The following is a 24011-nucleotide window of genomic DNA, read 5'->3' on the forward strand; positions in this document are numbered from 1 at the left end:
ACATTTTAGTTACCGTGAAGTTCCTGAAGCTCGTGAAGGTGTTACACATTAATAAGATGAAGGCAGGATATTTTGTGTTCAGTCCTCTCATGACGATGGGTAGATATGGAAAATTATGATGGGGTAGATAGTCTGGAAGACGTGTTTCTCTAACAATGGATAAAAAAAGGACCTATGTTCATGACCTCAGAAGAGATTTCCATGCCAGATATTCATTCCGTCAGTTCTATATTCAGGTTAAGAGCACAGGTAGTTCCACTTTTCAAGAATGGTCGTCGAGCAGATGCGAAAAACTATAGGCCCATATCTCTGATATCGATCTGTTGCAGAATTTTAGAACATGTTATTTGATCGCGTATCGTCATTTCTGGAAACCCAGAATCTACTCTGTAGGAATCAACATGGATTCCGGAAACAGTGATCGTGTGAGACTCAACTCGCTTTATTTGTTCATGAGACCCAGAAAATATTAGAAACAGGCTCCCAGGTAGATGCAATTTTCCTTGACTTCCGGAAGGCGTTCGATACAGTTCCGCACTGTCGCCTGATAAACAATGTAAGAGCCTACGGAATATCAGACCAGCTGTGTGGCTGGATTGAAGAGTTTTTAGCAAACAGAACACGGCATGTTGTTCTCAACGGAGAGACATCTACAGACGTTAAAGTAACCTCTGGCGTGCCACAGGGGAGTGTTATGGGACCATTGCTTTTCACAATATATATAAATGACCTAGTAGATAGTGTCGGAAGTTCCATGCGACTTTTCGCGGATGATGCTGTAGTATACAGAAAAGTTGCAGCATTAGAAAATTGCAGCGAAATGCAGGAAGATCTGCAGCGGATAGGCACTTGGTGCAGGGAGTGGCAACTGACCCTTAACATAGACAAATGTAATGTATTGCGAATACATAGAAAGAAGGATCCTTTATTGTATGATTATATGATGGCAGAACAAACACTGGTAGCATCTGAGAGCATGCGTACGGAACGATGTGAAGAGGAATGATCATATAAAATTAATTGTTGGTAAGGCGGGTACCAGGTTGAGATTCATTGGGAGAGTCCTTAGAAAATGTAGTCCATCAACAAAGGAGGTGGCTTACAAAACACTCGTTCGACCTATACTTGAGTATTGCTTATCAGTGTGGGATCCGTACCAGGTCGGGTTGACAGAGGAGATAGAGAAGATCCAAAGAAGAGCGGCGCGTTTCGTCACAGGGTTATTTGGTAAGCGTGATAGCGTTACGGAGATGTTTAGCAAACTCAAGTGGCAGACACTGCAAGAGAGGCGCTCTGCATCGTGGTGTAGCTTGCTGTCCAGGTTTCGAGAGGGTGCGTTTCTGGATGAGGTATCCAATCCATTCCTTCCCCCTACTTATAGCCGGCCCTGTGGCCGAGCGGGCCTAGGCGCTTCAGTCCGGAACCGCGCGACCGCTGCAGTCGCAGGTTCGAATCCTGCCTCGGGCATGGATGTGTGTGATGTCCTTAGGTTAGTTAGGCTTAAGTAGTTCAACTTCTAGGGGACTGATTACCTCAGATGTTAAGTCCCATAGTGCTCAGAGCCATTTGAACCCTACTTATACCTCCCGAGGAGATCACGAATGTAAAATTAGAGAGATTCGAGCGCGCACGGAGGCTTTCCGGCAGTCGTTCATCCCACGAACCACACGCGATTGGAACTGGAAAGGGAGGTAATGACAGTGGCACGTAAGGTGCCCTCCGCCACACACCGTTGGGTGCCTTGCGGAGTTTAAATGTGGATGTAGATGTTACGGGTCAATTCTAGTGTCCGATACCACCCGTCAGCTTTTACCAATGACGTAATTTGTGATGTTATTTTGCTTGTGCCGCAGATTGCTGTCGATGAACGTTAAATGATTTCTCTGGATTTCCTCGTTACGCTTGTATTCGATGTAGATTGTTTTGTTTTCGTCTCATAATTTGTTTGGGTCATCTTTTGTTAATGAAAGTAGTCGTGATTTATAAGGTCTTGATTTCTCACGCTGTTCGTTATGGATGAGTCAGTTGTTTTTACTGCGAAAATTCTGCTTCAGAAAATGAGTGACCGTAAATCAACTATAAAGTTTTTGCAATCATTGGGCGTCATTGCGGGGAAAGAGAAAGATTTCTGTTGCATTTATGAAAGTAGTCAGCAAAATGTACAGGCCTCGTTTTGTTAGTTAGGTGTTGGTGGGTCTGATACTTTTTTCTTGTTTTACGTTGCGTTTTTTTTACGTTACTGTGTTGCGCGACTGCTACTTTTTTGGTTTCTCTGGAGGGAGGTTTTTCTGTCGTTTTATTATTTTCTGGTTACAATGGTGGGCCGAGGGGTATTACTGTGTCTTTACCTGAGGGTTTATGTGATTGACTCTAGGTTTCATTTTTTTTATTATTTTAAAATTTTGCGTCTGATTGAGGGCGGGAAGAATGATTTGAGTGGTAACTCATTCGTGCCTGGAGTTTGTGTTTCTTATTATTTTTTAATTAGTTATTCTGGATTTTCCTTCTTTCATTACAGTTTGACCTTCTAACATTATTATTTCTTCTTACGTTCTTGTTTCATTCTTAGCCTCGATCTTTGACTCCTTTGAAAGTTCATATGCGGTAAGTTTCTTTTTATGTAGCGACTATTATGTTTTCCTTTTTGATGTTTTTGCTACACATGTCTTATTTTTACTGTCACTCCTGGTGTCTCGATTTTACTGAGTGTTATTTGGAGCTACTGCAGCTGGTGTGACTTTCGTGTAGTCTAGTTATCGGTTGCAAGGTTTGGTCTTTTTTGCATTTTGTTCCTTTGCGCGCGCAGTAATGTGTGTAAAGATTTTCATTTTTTGAAAGTCTAGTCGTATTCTGCAGTTCACTAACAAGATCATTTTTTACGCACGTTTCAGATGTAAGATTTTTGCGCAACAAACAGTAATATTGGAATCGGTAACTAGAAATGACCTCCTACATAGGTTGCTTCTAGTTACCGATTCCAACTATTCGACGATTCATTATTTAGATCGTTTTTGCAGTACGTGTGGAAAATATAATAGAACAGGCTCTGCTAACGGTATAATACGCCTTCCACATAGCTGGCAACAGGTTCTACACAACGCTGTTCTATTATATTTTATAATATATGCACTCGTAATTGCTCTCGTGTTCTGATTTATTTCGGTCATCTTCAACTCGTTTAAATGAAATTCGCGCGTAAATAATAGTCGCATTAAACGTATTATTTTATGGCATACTACATTCATTTGTTTACGAGTATAATCCGTTCGATTCATAGATTATCCATCGCAGCATCTTTGCCTTACGTATGACGTCATTGGTCAAAGCCGACGGGTGGTATCGGACACTAGAATTTATCCGATGTTACTACTATTCTCCTGCCGGCCGGTGTGGCCAAGCGGCTCTAGGCGCTTCAGTCTGGAACCGTGCGACCGCTACGGTCGCAGGTTCGAATCTTGCCTCGGGCGTGGATGTTTGTGATGTCTTTAGGCTAGTTAGGTTTAAGTAGTTCTAAGTTCTAGGGGACTGATGACCTCAGATGTTAAGTCCCATAGTGCTCAGAGCCATTTGAACCATTTTTTACTGTTCTCCTACTTTAAGGGTTTAGTTTGTTAGAGAGCGCAAGTGACGTAAAGAGAGGTTGTGTAAGCCGTGGTTTGCCGTTGCGAAACGTCGTCCAGAAGCAGGCCCCTAGTCGGTGCGTGCAGAAGCGGAGGGCGTTGCACCCGTGCAGTGCGAGGAGCGTCGCGGCCGCAGGTCTGTGATGTTGGCAGATGGTGGCACATGTGAAGAGGACTAGACTGTTCCCGAGTCGGAATTTTTTCTCGCGTGTGCGTGTGTGAGGGTAGGGCGCATGCGCGGTGCGCACCACGGCGCGGGGCGGCAGCGTGTGCGGGCGCAGTCAGTGCTGGCGAGCCATGGCGGGCCCGCCGCTGCCGCCGCTGCTGCTGCTGCTGCTACTGCTGCTGGCCGCTGCGACCGCAACAGCCGGTGAGTCTGCGCCGCCTCCGGCACCTACTCGCTTACAGGCTCGAGTCTGGCCAAAAAATTGATACGGCACAACTTGTGATCAGGAAATCGTAATATACTATAATGCAGGATTTAGAATGGGATGGCGTGGAAGTAAGCCATTTCGAAGTACATTGTTATCAACGGGTGATGACCGACAAATCTCTCTGAAGACTGCACGAAAGTAAGGGCAATAACTGCAAACAGGGTGACTATGTGTGAGAAGATTAAGCGACATAGCTTTAACGAAGCGTCCCACAAGTCACTTGCAATGTTTGTATGAGCAAAACGATCACTAGATCTAGATAACTTATGACAACATCATGGATTAAGCAGAAATTTGTCGTTATTAGGTGAAAGAGCGGCACGATAGATTTACGTTTTCAAACAACTGTTGTTTTTTATCCCTTTACGAAATATTTTTTTCTCAGTTCTGGTTTTGGAACTCAATAGCTAAACTACCTACGCTCTGATTTGCAAACGATTTATTTCTCCGCAGGGACAACAGGGAGACTGGAAACCGCGATAGTATCCAAAATTGTTTCTGTGGCTTGGGAGCGCCCTTGGATAAATAAATACGAAACATCACGAACGACATATGCCAATTCCTAGCAAAGAATGCAACTTTATAACGTGACAGTCTTCACGTCGTACCGCGAAAGACTTTTCCTACCACAGAGGGGGCTTTCCATCTTTTTGTCTTATTAAATTTATTTTCTCAATATTTTGAGAACGTTTATCTTACGAGTCACACATATGTTCGACACTCGGTACACAGCCGCCGATAAGAAAAAAGAAACAGTCTTGGTATCAGATACGTCTCACGCTAAGTTATAGCTCGTGAAATTCTTAGAAGCGCGCCGCACCGACGATTCAATGAGTGTCAATGGAAGAATCAGGACCCGAAGACCTATTAGAGCGAGTCGGTTCTATCTTTAGTTAACCTCGCTTACATCGACGTCCCTACAAGACATCTTTTTCAGCTACGCTACGCTTCGCATCCAACAGGTGGTTGCCAACGTATTCGTAGCTGTGATACAATTTAAGGAGAAATTTTATGGCGGCTTGCTGTATACAGGGAGTGTTCAAAAAGAACGAGCCGTAGGTATAATTACAGAAACCAGTACCTGGATGACAGAAGTATTGATCCTGGCTGTCAACACACTTTTCCCACTGCAACAAAAGGCAGTGACTGGCTGTCTCATAAAATTTCCAGAGCTGCGATATTAACCAATTCCGCACGTACAGCTCGACATCGTCGTCGGACGTGAATCGTTTGCTCCTCAGAGCCTTTTCTTTTTTGACCAAGATGGCCCCCTTCTGATTCATTTCCTGCAGCACGGGACAAAAGTGAATGCTCAGTGTTACTCGCAAACCTTGACCGCTCATCGCCAAGCGATCAAATCAAAACGACCAGGCAATCACACCCTTGGGGTCATTCCGCTCCACGCCAACACAAAGCCTCATATGGCCAACACAGTCGCGGCACTCCTGCAGAAATTCAAATGGGAGGTTCTCGGCCACCCTCCATACAGTCTGGAACTCTCTCCCTGTGATTACGTCATTTTTGGTCCCCTTGAAAAGGCTCTGACGGGTAAACGATTCACCTCGGACGACGACGTCCATCTGTACGTGAGGAACTGGTTAACATCGCAGCCCCGGGAATTTTATGAGACAGCCATTCACCGCCTTGTGTCACAGTGGGACAAGTGTCTCAACATCCAGGGTCAATACTTTTAACATACAGGTATTGGTTTCTGTAATTATGCCTCCGGCTCGTTTCTTTTTGAATGCCCCTTATATTATTGTAGGAGATAGTATTCTTCGATATTAAAAAGAAATAACAGGTCTTGCTTGCTTTATTTAGAAATTTAGCGTATTAACGTAAATAATATACCTTCTATTTTCATTAACGTTTCAAAATGCTTATAGCATCGAAAAATAAAACTCTTGATCGCTACATTTCATCTGCTAGAACGTCCGCCCCCGGTAGCTGAATGGTCAGCGTGACGGATTGTCAATCCTCTGGGTCCGGGTTCTATTCGCGGCTGGGTCGAGGAATTTTCTCCGCCCAGGGACTGGGTGTTGTATTGTCCTCATTCTATCATCCTCATCGACTGCAGGTCGCCAAAGTGGCGTCAAATTGAAAGACCGGCACCCGGCCAACGGTCTGCCCGACGGGGGGCCCTAGCCATACGACAAAAGTAAGAAAATCTACTAGTATGTCACGAAACTCTAATCATAAAAATTTTGAAAATTATATGATACAATGTATCGCCTCAAGGAACTGTTTTCATATTTACGCCTAAAAACAGATTTCTAGAATCTTTCAATCTACTGTTTTTCGTACCTCATCAGATACAAAGTGCATTTTACTGCTAAATTAAAAATTACAATTTATCACAACGCATCTGGTACAAATGTAATTTTCAGTGCATATTAAGCCAATTTCACGCAGCACTACTGACATAACGCTCAGATATTCGTACAACAATGTGTGAATTAACCGATGAATTACCATGTATAAAATAACTATTGCAATTACAGAACAGTGAATAGGTGTCAGCTAGCACAAAAATTCGTGGAATGTGCTTATATGAAACTGTCCCAACACAATAAGACAGACAGTCACACGTGACAAGGAACATGAGCAACCACGCAAGTGGTCGTGTTTTTTGGACTTGTGCCACGCGATTATCAGGCCGGCAAAGCTTCGAAAGATACTACTGTACCTAGCGCTGTAGCATAACTGTGAAACAATCCAGAGAAATCTCGCTGATGTTTGAACTGGACGTTTCACAAATTTTAAGCAGCACGGAACACGATATCTAACTATTTAATACTTACATCTATATTCAGTACTACCCGGAAAACAAAGTTATGGTACAAATTTACACATTTAATGTGCACATTTAGGATAGTATTGAAGTATTCATCAGTAACATAAACCTATCTTCCAGCTTTCACATTGGTTTCCGTCTTTGAATAGTAGGAGGAGGCGGAGAACCGCAAGTACAACCCTCTGTACCAATGAAAGATAAGAAAGTGAACATCCACGTCTCACTCTTCCACACCAAACAGGCAAGGCTGTGGTACTGACACGACGCTCTATCACCGTCCCAGTAAAATCGTTGTTTTGACAATCTGACGACAGTACCATTGAAGACATCGACTTTTGGTAACCACGGATGCAGACTATAACTTTTCTTTCATAATTCCACCATTTCGCCGGGTAGCGCAGAACTTCTGTAGCTATGCTCAAGAGCAATTGCCAAGGACCTCTAATTCCTAACCAAAGAAAATGGTTCTGGTGTTTCATTAATGCGCCATATTAATAATGAAAGATTTTAAAACATTTCTGGGGCATCCTATAACAGTGCGAGATTTCTATGCACAGAATAAATTGAAGAGTGGAACCGGAAACCTTCGAAAGTGCCATTCCTTCACAAAACGCGTTTCCAGTGCTAATGCGTTCTCAGTATTCTTCTGCCTATCCCTGGTCTTGTTCCTAGTGTCAGGTCACGGAGAAAATGTTTCAGACATTCATTATTAGACTTCGCATGGTCCTTGTGCTAAAATATTGATTCCCTCTGGAATCCCAAGTGTCATGCGTCAACATTCACTCGATTTAGCCTATGATGGTTTTAAGAGATAACACAAGTTTTTGGAGAGTGAGCTCAGCATTTTGACCTGCGACAGAGATTTTCCAGTTTTAAGGAAACAAAGAAAGGTAAGCAAGGAAAGATTTAAACAAGATTATTGAGTCAGCTAAAGCTATGAACCCATTCCATGCATTTCTAATGCATACAAGTGGCTTTAAAGATGCCGCTGAAACATTGCTGTCAATACAGGGGTGTAAGATATCCAAATGAAGTATGGTCAAAGTGTCTCATACTCATCCATCTCAAGTAGGTATTAAAATTCTTGCTCTGAAACGGAAGAATGGAAAATGTCAATGTATTGAAAAGAGGAAAGATCATGGTAGATGTATGTCATGTCGCACTTCGTCTGAAAGAGCATCCATGTTTATCCGCTGCAAAACAGAAAGTCCTCTTGGCGATGTTGCCATTTCTTCCTCAACAGTACAAGGAGTTTTACAATAAACTTGGCACCATCTGCTTTCAAGAATGGTTTTGGGTACGAAACACAGGTCAATACTGACAGATTTTTCCTTGAATTTATTCCTTGTTATTGTTTTGTAATAAATCTGAAAGATACGAAAAACATTTTTTATTACAGGTCTACTGCTTAAAATATTACCACTGTATTTCTCTACCAAAAAAAATTAAACGTAGTGTCACTGTGTTATGTCACATGAAACAAAAACTTTCGTATTGGTGCGTAGAACCACTCGATTTCCTGGTATGGCACTTAGAAAATTCTTAAAAAATTATTTATTTTCTAATTTGCCTTGTTATTTTTCTGCAGTGGTGAGGTACCACAATACCTTCTTAATTTTTGGGTACATATCAGTTATATGCAAAAAGAGATACATTATTTTTTGACTCTCCTAACAAATGTCACATTTCGCACTTAGAACTTTCTCCATTTGCACTCTTCAGTTCTCGATTTTTATCGACAATGAAAATGTAGCATAGCTGTAGCATCTACTTATTTTCAACACAAATGGTGTAATACACATAGTCGTTCTCTGTAATGCAAGGTGCCGGTAACCATGGGGTCGCGGTTTCATTTCCGTCCGTGGGCACGAATGAGGTTTGTATCAATTGCAGAAATCTCCCGTAAGATTTGTTAACAAAAATTAGTGGTAGTACGGAATATCTAAATCGCAGAAACTGGGAGTGACTGTTGACGGAAAATAGCAAGGATATCTGCACATAATGAAGGAAAATCTTGCACCGAAGTATTTATTTGGATAACTTCTTTTCCCTTCAAGCACTAGGCGTGATTATTCGGACACCGCCCAGCATTCAACAGTAAGCTGACGATAATTTCCTAAGAAATGTCTTAGGGCAGCCCAGCAGCGTAATAGAGTTTTGTCCAATCATACCATACTTCATGTGTACATCAAAGTATTTTTTGCAAAGGCAAAAATTTCTGAAGCACAGAAAATACTCAGCGATGTGCGGAAACCATCTGATTGTGAAATTTCATTTTTGTTTCGAATCGCATTCAGAATTACAGGCTTTAAAACTCATTTGATTTCATACTCACTTCAACATCTTTCCAAAAGTCTAGACAACTAAGCCGTGCTCATCATTAGATACTATCAAATCATTTCAACATGAACATACGACTTATCTCAGAAGCTAGATTAAGGAAAGGCAAACCTACGTTTCTAGCATTTGTAGACTTAGAGATAGCTTTTGACAATGTTGACTAGAATACTCTCTTTCAAATTCTGAAGGGCGCAGGGGTAAAATACAGGGAGCGAAAGGCTATTTACAATTTGTATAGAAACCAAATGGCAGTTATAAGAGGTGAGAGGCATGAAAGGGAGCAGTGGTTGGGAAGGGAGTGGGACAGGGTTGTAGCCTCTCCCCGATGTTATTCAATCTGTATATTGAGCAAGGAGTGAAGGAAACAAAAGAAACATTCGGAGTAGATATTAAAATCCATGGAGAAGAAATAAAAACTTTGAAGTTCGCCGATGACATTGTAATTCTGTCAGAGACAGCAAAGGACTTGGAAGAGCAGTTGAACGGAATGGACAGTGTCCAGGATATAAGATGAACATCAACAAAAGCAAAACGAGGGTAATGGAATGTAGTCGAATTAAGTCGGGTGATGCTGAGGGAATTAGATTAGGAAATGAGACACTTAAAGTAGTAAAGGAGTTTTGCTACTTGGTGAGCAAAATAACTGATGATGGTCGAAGTAGAGAGGATACAAAATGTAGACTGGCAATGGGAAGGAAAGCGTTTCTGAAGAAGAGAAATTTGTTAACGTCGAGTATAGATTTAAGTGTCAGGAAGTCGTTTCTGAAAGTATTTGTATGGAGTGTAGCCATGTATGGAAGTGAAACATGGACGATAAATAGTTTGGACAAGAAGAGAATAGAAGCTTTCGAAATGTGGTGCTACAGAAGAATGCTGAAGATTAGATGGGTAGATCACATAACTAATGAGGAGGTGTTGAATAGGATTGGGGAGAAGAGAAGTTTGTGGCACAACTTAACTAGAAGAAGGGATCGGTTGGTAGGACATGTTCTGAGGCATCAAGGGATCACCAATTTAGTGTTGGAGGGCAGCGTAGAGGGTAAAAATCGTAGAGGGAGACCAAGAGACGAATACATCAAGCAGATTCAGAAGGATGTAGGTTGCAGTAGGTACTGGGAGATGAAGAAGCTTGCACAGGATAGAGTAGCATGGAGAGCTGCATCAAACCAGTCTCAGAACTGAAGACCACAACAACAACAACAACATGAAGGTAAGCCGCTGTAGTGATTATTACAGTTGAAAGTTCGTAAAAATGAGTGGGGAAGGAGGGGGTGGGATAAATGATAAAGCTCTCTAGGGTTGATAAATTACGGCAAGATCAGGAAAACTCTATCACATATTGTTGGTTACCTTGTGAGGCGGGCACTACTCCATAACAAGTTGTTATGGCAGCAAGTTGAGCGATGACGCTCTGGAGCTTGTCGAACGACAGAAAATTCACTTTTTTCTTACTGAGATTCATATTTATACTATAGTTTCAGATACAAGCCTATCCTTTATAAGTACTTGATGTAAACTGAAACATTACTTTTAAGATAGTTGGAAGTACTGAGAAAAATATCCATACAATATTTTTTTCGAACACGACTCATAGTGTAAACCTCTATTCACAAAGATCTGTATTCCTCAAAAATAAAAATTAAAAATCAAAAATTAAATTGTTCAGTCTTACGCACGAAAAACAAATAAAAGGTAAAGGATAGACGTTTTTAGTTAGAAATCTATCTACTAATCGGCTTAGCGCGAACAAATAACCGTCCACTTCCACTCTTACATGCGCAAAAAGAGAAGTATGTCAAACTGTTATAAAAGTAGATTAATGCCTGTAAAAACTAGAAACATTAATGCAGCCGGCATAACAAAGATTCAATTGGTGAGTGAAATAGTTTACAGGCAGAGTTGCGATTTTCTCTGTTAGGTATAAGTAGTTCTAAGTTCTAGGGGACTGATGACCATAGATGTTAAGTCCCATAGTGCTCAGAGCCATTTTTTAGAGTTGCGATATTCTTGAGTATACATCCGTAGAAAACAGTTTACATAATTATTGAGGAAGGGAACAGCTGTTAATGGTTTTGATATAAGAGAGTTAAGTAAGAATGTAACGTTGTCATGCCATTACGTAAGATTACAACAAGCTATTAGATTTATTCTGGGAATCTGTGGCCATATTGCTTTTACATTTATAATTTTTGATCCAAAATCATAGATCAAAATAGATACAGGGAACGGATTTCGGGAAATCACCCTACTGCTCAAAACACAGACACAGAGTTTAACCATAGCCACAATGGTTGCCTAATAATGTCTCTCACATATTTCATTGTTGGCGCACTACCTTCTGAAGCAGGCTGGAGCGTGCGTGACTCGACTCGATCATCCTTATTCCACCTTTTTCGGGTGCTCGTCCAGGAAATTATGACTTCTTCCGGTATTTCGACTGAAAAACCTACCGACCGTCTTCCCACCTCATCGAAGGAAAGGATAAGTAGGCACATTTAGCAGTCATCCACCGACATGCCTTGACATGGCCTGCAAGTTTTTAGCAGAAATGCGGGGAAAAGTTGTAATGATAACCCGATGCGTACATGGAGAAAGGTCATGCAGTGGTTAGCCGACTGGACTCGCATTCGGAAGGAAGACGGTTCAAATTCCCATACGGCCATCTAGATTCCTGTTCCCGTGATTTCTCTAAATCGCTTAAGGCGACTTCTGGGAGGGTTCCTTTGAGGGGAAACGGTCAATTTTCTTCCGTATCCTTCCCCTCGACGACTTTATATGCTACATCTCTAATGATCTCGTCGTCGACGGAACATTAAATCCTAATCCTTCTCCTTCTCCCTCCACTCCCTCCGCTCGAGCCGGATGCGCACCAGAAAAGTCATGGAATATGCTATCGATCCAGAAGAAACATATACATTCTTTCTGACTGGAGAAAAAGGACATAAGTATGTCTTTGATACTGTGTAGCTTTTAAGGTGATTTTATTAACTCACCTAGGGCAACACGAGTTTCCTTCCAAATCTATCTCTTCTATACCACAACGCTTGTTCTAGAAGTGCAAATATACTGCCTTCAAAAATAAGACAACAGTACGGTTTTTCGCTCTTGGGCGATGCAGCTCTCTAAGCAGCATGACAGCTTGCTCACGGCGATTCCCGAAAAATTTAACAAATACCAGGAGCACGCCCATTGTACATATAAAGCCTACTGCATTTTACGAGGAAACAGCGTTTCGTCCTATCAACACATAGGTAGTAACATTACTTTGGGATGTCTCATCTTTCACTGAAAGAAAAGTGTGGCCGACTTTCAAGTTCCTGGGAAATTTTTGTAATCTAGCAACAATTAAAATTATATTTACGTGCAACATTCCAAGTGAAAATTTTTTTTTTCCACTAAATCGGCTTTAAAGGTTATTCATCCCGATTTAGCTAGCGGAAACTTTAATACTACCGCAGCCTCATAGGGGCAACGTTAGAGCTGTAAAACTACCGTAAGCTGTCGTAGACTGTCATAAGTTAGCATAGGTGTGGTAGTTTTCCATGTTTGTGCATGTCAACTGCACCCGTATCAAAAATAATAGTTTTGGTTACAGGAAAGCACAGAATTTACGCAATCAACTAATTTTTAGTACTTGTAAAATGCAGATCATTTTTGTAAGAATATAAAATACACAATGAACTATCACTGAACGATGTGCGGTTCTAATTATGTGCATAACAAACAAGCAAAAAGAAAGAGACGTCGTCAGCTACCAGTTTCTCTCACACACACAATCATTTACGTTTCTTTCTCTACCAACGCTACCAACAGTACTGGTACTCCTATTTGTTATGTCATTTATGTACTGTGCCAAAACTACTGTATTGCAGTTTTGGTAGAGCACAACTTTAGGTAAGCTGTATGGATATTACAACATCTTATTGTTCACCACATGCCTAAGAGCGGAACTGCTGGCTATTCGCACTATTGAAATTGACGTTATTTGAGAGTCTGCTGGAGCTGTAATAGCTTTTTAAGAACACAGTTATACTGCATGGATTACAGTCAAAAATGTATTTCATAAAAGTTCATATTAATAGAATTTTGTCAAAGCAGTTAAGTGGAATTACCGGTTGTTTAGTTTGTTTAAGTCCTTTCTGACTCGATTAGCTGCACACCATCTTTACATCTACATCTACATCTACATCTACATTGATACTCCGCAAGCCACCCAACGGTGTGTGGCGGAGGGCACTTTACGTGCCACTGTCATTACCTCCCTTTCCTGTTCCAGTCGCGTATGATTCGCGGGAAGAACGACTGCCGGAAAGCCTCCGTGCGCGCTCAAATCTCTCTAATTTTAAATTCGTGATCTCCTCGGGAGGTATAAGTAGGGGGAAGCAATATATTCGATACCTCATCCAGGAACGCACCCTCTCGAAGCCTGGACAGCAAGCTACACCGCGATGCAGAGCGCGTCTCTTGCAGAGTCTGCCGCTTGAGTTTGCTAAACATCTCCGTAACGCTATCACGCTTACCAAATAACTCTGTTACGAAACGCGCCGCTCTTCTTTGGATCTTCTCTACCTCATCTGTAAACCCGACCTGATACGGATCCCACACTGATGAGCAATACTCAAGTATAGGTCGAACGAGTGTTTTGTAAGCCACCTCCTTTGTTGATGGACTACATTTTCTAAGGACTCTCTCAATGAATCTCAACCTGGTACCCGCCTTACCAACAGTTAATTTTATATGATCATTCCACTTCAAATCGTTCCGCACGCATACTCCCAGATATTTTACAGAAGTAACTGCTACCAGTGTTTGTTCCGCTGCCATATAATCATACAATAAAGGATCCTTCTTTCTATGTATTCGCAGTACATTACATTTGCCTATGTTAAGGGTCAGGTGCCACTCCCTGCACCAAGTGTCTATCCGCTGCAGATCTTCCTGCATTTCGCTGCTATTTTCTAATGCTGCAACTTCTCTGTATACTACAGCATCATCCGCGAAAAACCGCATGGAACTTCCGACACTATCTACTAGGTCATTTATAATGTACTAGGTCATTTATAATGTATAATGACATTGTGAATGATGACTGCGACGAGGAATTAGTTATATGAGAGGCTAAACAAGACGTGCCACGTTCCAGAGCCGCCGGCTCTTCTTGACTGGGTCGCATGTTACATGGCTATAACGAAAATTGCCAGATGTCGAAGCAGAAGAAGCGACGTGTGCATTAACGCGTTCGTGTGGCCGGGGAGTGCGTGAAATGTTTAGCCGGGAGTTGTTTTGTGGCGAGCGATAACCTCTGGCCGGGCCATAACGCAGCCCATTCACTGGCACTGCCCGCCCGCCGCTAGCTCTGCCACGTGCGGCACGCCAGCGCTCGCGCTATTCGCGGCCGCGTCTTCACCATCGGCCCTCCTTGTTAGGCAAATACTCCGCACATCTCACTTTTCATCTTATTATTTTATCTTTAGACAGGAAAGTTATAGTATTATTAACATGAAGATGCACAATGTACAACTAGAGTAGCTGAACAGCATAAGGCAGCTAAACAATCAACAGCGTGTTGAGAAGCGCTAGGCAGGAAACAACTGTCCGTTACTGTATCGCCAATGTTTGCCGAGATAATTAGTTGGAGGCGCCAAAAGAGTGCTCCATTTTCATCCCTCGACTAGCGAGATGGGCGCCGTGCTTAAGACAGTTGGATATACGTATTCGGGAGGAGTGACCCTTAAACGCCTATGATTTAGCTTCTTCCGTGGTTTTCCTAAACCACTGCAGATGAATGCCGGTATAGTTTGTCCAGAAACTCTAAGTGTAACGAACGCTGTATCGGTGTAACATTGAAAATCTGACCAATCTTCCTTTCTTCAGTTTTCCTCAGCGGAATATGTTAAATGTGTATATGTCTCCTAATGATGACTTTCGTGAGTCCGTACGCTGTGTGGTGTTTCTACGTCCGAGTGTGGAATGAACAGAATGGAGTGAGTGAAACTTGGTGCCGACACATATTCCAGTCATCTCGACTTGGCCCATAATGATCACTCACCAGTACTTGTACTTTACTTTCGCATTGAATTCCACCGCTCTAGTGTTCATTAGCGTCCTCGGCTAAGCAGGAGAGCTATGACACCACGATGGTATCAGTACCCATTAGTTGAGTTAAAAATCAAAGAAGTCATTAGAGACGAAGCAATATTGTCCAACAACGGGTGAAGAGTAGTCATTAGCGTTTATGATGGAATCAGTCCGTCATTTGCGCGTGACATCACGCGTGCAAATTTCATCCGGATCTAGATACGTACGCAGTTATGTCGAGCGCAACTCAATAGCATGAATTTTCCTACCTTGAAATTCTACACTCCTGGAAATTGAAATAAGAACACCGTGAATTCATTGTCCCAGGAAGGGGAAACTTTATTGACACATTCCTGGGGTCAGATACATCACATGATCACACTGACAGAACCACAGGCACATAGACACAGGCAACAGAGCATGCACAATGTCGGCACTAGTACAGTGTATATCCACCCTTCGCAGCAATGCAGGCTGCTATCCTCCCATGGAGACGATCGTAGAGATGCTGGATGTAGTCCTGTGGAACGGCTTGCCATGCCATTTCCACCTGGCGCCTCAGTTGGACCAGCGTTCGTGCTGGACGTGCAGACCGCGTGAGACGACGCTTCATCCAGTCCCAAACATGCTCAATGGGGGACAGATCCGGAGATCTTGCTGGCCAGGGTAGTTGACTTACACCTTCTAGAGCACGTTGGGTGGCACGGGATACATGCGGACGTGCATTGTCCTGTTGGAACAGCAAGTTCCCTTGCCGGTCTAGGAATGGTAGAACGATGGGTTCGATGACGGTTTGGATGTACCGTGCACTATTCAGTGTCCCCTCGACGATCACCAGTGGTGTACGGCCAGTGTAGGAGATCGCTCCCCACACCATGATGCCGGGTGTAGGCCCTGTGTGCCTCGGTCGTATGCAGTCCTGATTGTGGCGCTCACCTGCACGGCGCCAAACACGCATACGACCATCATTGGCACCAAGGCAGAAGCGACTCTCATCGCTGAAGACGACACGTCTCCATTCGTCCCTCCATTCACGCCTGTCGCGACACCACTGGAGGCGGGCTGCACGATGTTGGGGCGTGAGCGGAAGACGGCCTAACGGTGTGCGGGACCGTAGCCCAGCTTCATGGAGACGGTTGCGAATGGTCCTCGCCGATACCCCAGGAGCAACAGTGTCCCTAATTTGCTGGGAAGTGGCGGTGCGGTCCCCTACGGCACTGCGTAGGATCCTACGGTCTTGGCGTGCATCCGTGCGTCGCTGCGGTCCGGTCCCAGGTCGACGGGCACGTGCACCTTCCGCCGACCACTGGCGACAACATCGATGTACTGTGGAGACCTCACGCCCCACGTGTTGAGCAATTCGGCGGTACGTCCACCCGGCCTCCCGCATGCCCACTATACGCCCTCGCTCAAAGTCCGTCAACTGCACATACGGTTCACGTCCACGCTGTCGCGGCATGCTACCAGTGTTAAAGACTGCGATGGAGCTCCGTATGCCACGGCAAATTGGCTGACACTGACGGCGGCGGTGCACAAATGCTGCGCAGCTAGCGCCATTCGACGGCCAACACCGCGGTTCCTGGTGTGTCCGCTGTGCCGTGCGTGTGATCATTGCTTGTACAGCCCTCTCGCAGTGTCCGGAGCAAGTATGGTGGGTCTGACACACCGGTGTCAATGTGTTCTTTTTTCCATTTCCAGGAGTGTATTTTCTTGTCGATACTATGTTTCGCATACACGTGTTGTTGACAGAGAATTCTCATTGTCCTCTGTGCACAGAAGAAGTATCTGGACAGATCAAGATTCATGTGCTGAAGAACATCACCTGGCGAGGTCTTTACTTACTTTCTAAGTGTGTGTGTGTGAAATCTTATGGGACTTAACTGCTAAGGTCATCAGTCCCTAAGCTTACACACTACTTAGCCTAAATTATCCTAAGGACAAACACACACACCCATGCCCGACGGAGGACTCGAACCTCCGCCGGGACCAGCCCCACAGTCCGTGACTGCAGCGCATCAGACCGCTCGGCTAATCCCGTGCGGCCCTTACTTTCTAGGTGATATACGAATTATGTACTAGGTCTGCCATACATAACACTACACATTTTTTCGTATCAGCTGAGCACAAGTGTAGATAAGTATAAACGCCAACTAAAATGTCCCACACCAAGACAGACTGCACATTCACTGGACCGTCTGGCAAATTTGATCTATAATGTCAGCTGTACAATTCATAAGAGGAAGAAGAGATATCGTAATTAAAACCGAGGGTCTTACATACGAGGATTAGTCATATGCCACCACGTTTTAGTATTGTTTATGGAAATTTCTCACCTCTCGTCAGTTCTAATAGCACGGAGTATACAGCCCATTATAATATATACCACGCGTTCACATCCTCTACCACTGGCTTATTCACCAAAAAAATGGTTCAAATGGCTCTGAGCACTATGGGACCTAACTTCTGAGGTCATCAGTCCCCTAGAACTTAGAACTACTTAAACCTAACTAACCTAAGGACATCACACATATTCATGCCCGAGGCAAGATTCGAACCTGCGACCGTAGCGGTCGCGTGGTTCCAGACTGTAGCGCCTAGAACCACTCGTCCACTCCGGCCGGCATTATTCTCCATAAGAATAACTTATTAACGATGAAGAATAGTTAAACCGCAAACTAAAAAAATTAAACTAGAGGGAAGAGTACAGAGCCCTCTGCACTGTCTTGTTGTTCCAAATCGTGCCTTAAGCTATTCAGCTATTTACAGAAGTACGTACTTTTTCAATATTCTTCCAGAGACTGAAAACTTCCAGAAATCCTTTTTAGCTGTCTTAGACTTTAATATAGATATACAGCATTTGGCAGATACAACATACCATCACAAACATATAGAGGTAATGAGAAAATATATCGAGGTGCGGTTTTTACCAAGTTATAGCGGACAGTATGGCGAATTTCCTGACGTTCGCAAAGAATTTTTATCTTTTACGGTCGCCGAATTACGACACCGACTTTTTTTTCTAACGGAAATACAGGCTGTTTATAAATGAATATTGGGGTATTAACGTTTTATAATATTTATTATATGAAACTTACAGTTATAAATGATATGTCAAATGAAAGAGCAACTCAAACAGTTTTACCAAGAACCTTATAAATGTTCAATGTGAGCACCATTTGTTACACGGCACACATCAAGTCTATAGCTGAGTTCTTCCCAAACGTTGATATGTGTGTCTTCAGCGATTGTAGGAACAGCTGCTTCAATCCGGCTTCTTAATCCAGGGAGGTCTGCTGATAGCGGAGGCACATAAACACGATCCTTGATGAAGCCCCAAAGGAAAAAATAGCATTGCGAAAGATCGGGTGAACGTGGAGGGCATGCAAAGGAAGCCCTGTCATTGGGCTCCCTGCGGCCTATCCAGCGCTTGGGTACAGTGAAGTTCAACCAATCGCATACTTCGCTGTGCCAGTGAGGTAGCGCACCATCTTGCTGGAAAATGTTCTCTGACTCATTTTCCTTCAACTGAGGGAAGAGCCATTGCTGTTGCTACAATCACTGAAGACGCACTTATCAACGTTTGGGAATAACTCGGCTATAGACTTGATATGTGCTGTGTGACAAATGGTGCATACATTTAACATTTATAAGGTTCTTGGTAAAACTATTTGAGTTGCTCTTTCATTTGACATATCATTTATAACTGCAAGTTTAATGTAATAAATATTATAAAGCGTTGAAATCCCGATATTCATTTATAAACACCCTGTATATATTTTTTTCTGTGGCACTTGAAAGAAGCTTCTCGGAGAACTTCAGTGACATAATAAGTATGTGACTTTTGCAAATAGTATCAAGATAACAGCGATGCAAACCACTGTTTCACCGTCAGGACGAAAGGTTCCACGAACGTCTGCCTTACTGTACCAAATGTGAACAAGCACATTCGTGTGTTTATTATCACGGCGCCATACCAAATACTCAAAATGTTGACCATGAGCATTACTACACGCTATAAAGGGATTCTTGAGAAACAATACTGCACGTTGAATTTCATCTGGAGTTACAGGCAGCACAGGCTCGTGTTATAAGGCCTTTTATGCCTTCCGGAGCCATAAGTGTTTCCTACTACACCTGTTATTTTAATTTTCGCCACAGATAAAAGTACAGAAATGTTGAGTTTGGTTAATGTACAGATCATTTCGCGTTTCATGAATTACCGTTTCGATGCTCTCCAAATGTTATCTTAAGATGGTCTGTCATTACATGTGAGAAAAAGGAACGACATCGTCATGTTGGTACCACACTGATTGTCCTATAACTGCAGCAGCGACATATCTTAGCATCTCGAGATACTACTTTGTTTTTGGATTACCATCAATAAAACAACGACCAATGATGCAGGTGTTGAAAACACGCACCAAACGATGAGCGTTGTTTTTATCTACTTCTTTGAGCCAGCGTGAATTTTCAACTGACATTTTGTATGTATTGCGAAGATAGACTTGTCCAAGGTTTGTAAACGAAGGTTCTTCCTTAAACAAAATTTTACACAGATATGCCACATCACTTTGCACTTTTCAAAGATAACATCCAGAGAACTGTAACTAATTTTGGAAGTCATTTCCATGGAGCTGTAGATGCAGCGAAATGTGAAAAGGATGAAATGCGATGGAATTTAGTGTTCACAGAACACTCGTTCGGTTAATCGCTCTTGTACTTTCGAGATGTCTCTTCGTGACATTTGCATTGCTAAATATTTTCATTTCTTTTACCAGTTGCTCTTCTTTTTCTTCAGCGTATTTTATTCTCTACACTTCCAGTTGTAGAACTTTTCTTTATAATATTTGCAAAGACAGATCGTGAGTGCTTGGCACACACTGGCTAGTCTTCAGCACACAACATCACTGCTGCTCTTAGAGTTTGGCGACGTTCGCCATAAACAGTATTCACTTTTTCGACTGCCGTATACATAGAGAATGTCTCAATAGCTCTACGAGCAAGTTGTCTGACTGCTAAAGGAGCAGAGCACAGACTGATGGGCTCCAAGGGCACTAGTGAACACAAGAACCAAACTTGCGTTACGTGTTTGCTTATACTTGGTATAACAGGGCAGAGGTTTGTGGAACCTCTTCTCATGACGGACGCATAGTGGTCTGCCACGCTGTTGTCTTATTACCATTTGATCAAATCCCATACATGTTATAACGTTGAAGTTCTCTGAGAAGCTTCTTTCAAATGTCACAGAAAAGATGCAAAAAGTTCCATTAGAATAAAAACAAGTCGGTGTCGTGATTGGTGGCTATAAAACATAAAAATTACTTGCGAACGTCAGGAAATTCGCCATATTGTCCAGTATAACGTAGCGAAAACCGCGCTTCGACATATTTCTTCATCCTCAATATGTTTAAGATGGCATGTCTTAGCTGCCTCATCCTGTGCATGCAACCCTCCCTGAGAAATACACTGGTGTCCAAAACTAAAGCAACAACGGAAACTTTGCAAGATTGCCTTTATCTTGCCACAAAACTGTAAACACGTGATAGCAAGCTAGAAAAATCACTCTAAGCACTATGGGACCTAACATCTGAGGTCATCAGTCCCCTAGACTTAGAACTACTTAAACCTAAGGACATCACACACATCCATGCCCGAGGCAGGATTCGAACCTGCAACCGTAGCAGCAGCGCGGTTCCGGACTGAAGTGCCTAGAACCGCTCGGCCACTCCGGCCGGCTAGAAACAATGTAAAGAACACAGAACGTAAACAACTGCAACATGCATAACGGTAGACGAAAATATTCTTCGTTTTTTGTCAAACTTAACGGATTTGCAAACACATTCCGACAACTGTTTAATGTGCTCAGCACGAAGTGTTACCACGTCTGGCTGCAATACAGACCTGACAACGACGGGGCGTGCTGTGAGTGATGTCATCAGTCTCATGTTAAGAAAGTAACGCCCACTCTTCCGTCTTCCGCAGAGCTGCTCGCAAGTCTTAGAGAGTGATTTGTGGATGATGACGTGATGCAACCTGTCACCCTAGCGCATCCCAGACATGCTTTATGGGACTCAAATCGGGAGTGCGAACAGGGCACGCCATGCGTGCGTTATCTTTCGTTACCAAGAAAGCATCAACCACCCGTCCTCTATGACGTCGGGCATTATCGTCCATCAATACGAAGTCCGGGCCCACACCACCTTGCGACAACCACACATAAGGTCCCTAGATCTCGTCGCGATACCTGACAGCAGTCAAACCTTGCCGATTCACTCGTACAATTTCATGAAGAAGTGTTCGAGTAGTCAACATAATCCCTGCCAACACCATTAAGAATACTCCTCGATATCCAACTCTTTCCACAATATTTGGATTCCGAAATCGTGCTCCACGTTCCCTCCAGATGCGAATACGTCGAGAATCACTCTCCACACCAGATCGAGACTCATTTGCGAAAAGAACGTTGGCCCACTGTTCAAAATGGTTCAAATGGCTCTAAGCACTATGGACATCTGAGGTCATCAGTCCCCTAGACTTAGAACTACTTTAACCTAACTAACCTAAGAACATCACACACATCCATGCCCGAGGCAGGATTCAAACCTGCGACCGTAGCGCCTAGAACCGCTCGGCCACAGCGGCTGGTGCCCACTGCTCAACCGTCCAGTTAGATTGTTGACGACTCCACTCTCGACGTTCCCTTCCGTGAAGACGCATCATAGGTACACATACAGAAGGTCTCAGACAATAAAGGCTACTCTGCCGAAGCCTTCTGAACACCGTTTGTCTCAATACCCACGTCCAGTGGATGCTGCGAGGTCAGATGCCAGTTGCCGTGCAGTACTAAGGCAGCACCGTCGTGCCGTTACACGTGGTCGACCGTTCCCTGGTCTTGGGATACTGATTCGGCCTCTATAAATTGTTGCCACACCAGAGAAACAACAGAACATCAGTTAGCGGCTGTGCTGCTTCCATTCTTCTTATGGTCCTCCATCTCAGAGAGTCTGGTAGGCATCTTCTTTGAGCCATACTACACCGTATGTGACTGTATACACACCCATTGTGGATGTGGATGTAAGACTACCCGGCAAACACTAAGCCGTTTAGTAGGTGCCCTGATGTAATCGTTGACGTGGTTGTCCATTGACGGAATGCCAACTTCCGTGAAGAACACGATTGCACTGACATCTGTTGACATTTTGTATGATTATACAACAAGGAGAAATAGCGGTTTGTTGCTTTAATTTTGGACAACAGTGTGTATTATTGTCGTGCTACCTGTATGCGCATAGTGTAATTGTTTCTAATGTTTACTTTGACAGAGGACTGAAACTAGAGATTATGACGCTCTTTACCCAGGAAGCAAGGACAAACTTACAACGTCACATTAAGTCTGATTCAACATCTTAGTCATTCATCTTCTTCGAGATCTGACTTCAGCTGCACCTAGATAGCTTTCTACTGATGACTTCATCTAACGTACTCAGGAGAAACTAAGATGAAATAGAATCTGTATTAGATTGGAAATTTTCGTGATAGTTCGTTCCTGATAGCCTTTGTGATTCGAAAACAACCTCCCCTGATTAGCTTCATGAAGCTGAATTCTTAATAGCGGAGGAGGGTAACTGGAAATGTGGCACACGAATGATGAAGGCAATACTAAACATGACATATCCTTTTGCAATCTTCAATTTTCATAAATGCAGAAAAATAAGTTTATAACGAGTTTATACAACATACCGATACCTTAGTTTACAAATATTGAGACTACATCGGCTTTTCTCCAGTTTTCAATTAAATGTTCGATCATCAAAATTAATATTTTCCTTAGATTCCCTAAATCGCTTAAGGTAAATGCCGCTATGATTTCTTTGGAAGGCTCGGGTTAATTTATTTCCCAATAATTACGTAGTCACAGATTTTGTTCAGTCTTCAGTGGCATCGTCGTCGACAGGGCGTTAATTCCTAACGTTTCTTCGTTTGGATTATGAAAAAATATGAGTTCAAAAAGGCTCAAGAGTTATTGATGGCACAGAAATGAACTGTCTTGTTTATATGGCAAAATCTCCTAACAGTAGTAATAAACATCGGACATCCGTAATGCCTTAAACAACTGAGGGCATTATTTAGCATAGAATAGTCAGAAGCATTGATTGAAAAACTGCTACCCTTTTGATATTAAGGAATTTTTGTGTATCCCGTAATCAAAGGAAGTCTGAAGACCCTGGTTTGCCACTGTAAGTAAAATTCGACAGTATAATACAACACGCTTCTGACATTTATGTTTCAGGAAAGGTTCTCAGGGACGGGACATACCAGTCGTGTTTGAATAACCGTGTTAGAAAAGTGCTACGAAATCAAAGTGGGCTTCGTCATAGATTTAAAGACATATCATTATTTACGATCAAAATCTAATCTAAGCCTAAATTAGAGTAACAGAGTAATCCGAGATGTAGTCATTGACTTTTAAAGTTAATTTTATGCATCCAAATGATGAACAATCCTAAGAGGCTTTGGTCGTATATGAAAGCAGTAAAAGGATCAAAATTACCTCTTGAATCGCTCTACGTACATACATTTGGAATTTTGTGGTAAGGTCTTACGGGACAAAACTGCTGATGTCACCGGTCCCTAAGCTTACGCACTGTTTATTCTAACTTAAATTAACTTACGCTAAGGACGACACACACACCCATGCCCGAGGGAGGACTCGAATCTCTGACGGGGAGAGCCGCGCGGACCGTG

General features: G+C 42.9%; 1 protein-coding gene across 1 annotated transcript in view; it reads left to right on the plus strand.

Annotated features, from left to right (window-relative positions):
• Positions 1–3912: 3912 nt before the first annotated feature.
• The window catches only part of LOC124723106 (collagen alpha-1(XI) chain-like), a 543500-nt gene continuing 523401 nt past the window's right edge, over positions 3913–24011 (plus strand). The window contains exon 1 of the mRNA XM_047248286.1: positions 3913–3990. Within this exon, the coding sequence (XP_047104242.1) occupies positions 3918–3990 (73 nt within the window). The 5' untranslated portion in view covers positions 3913–3917. The remainder of the gene's footprint in view (positions 3991–24011) is intronic.

This window comes from Schistocerca piceifrons, chromosome X (assembly GCF_021461385.2).
Source record: "Schistocerca piceifrons isolate TAMUIC-IGC-003096 chromosome X, iqSchPice1.1, whole genome shotgun sequence".
NCBI classification, from domain to species: Eukaryota; Metazoa; Arthropoda; class Insecta; order Orthoptera; family Acrididae; genus Schistocerca; species Schistocerca piceifrons.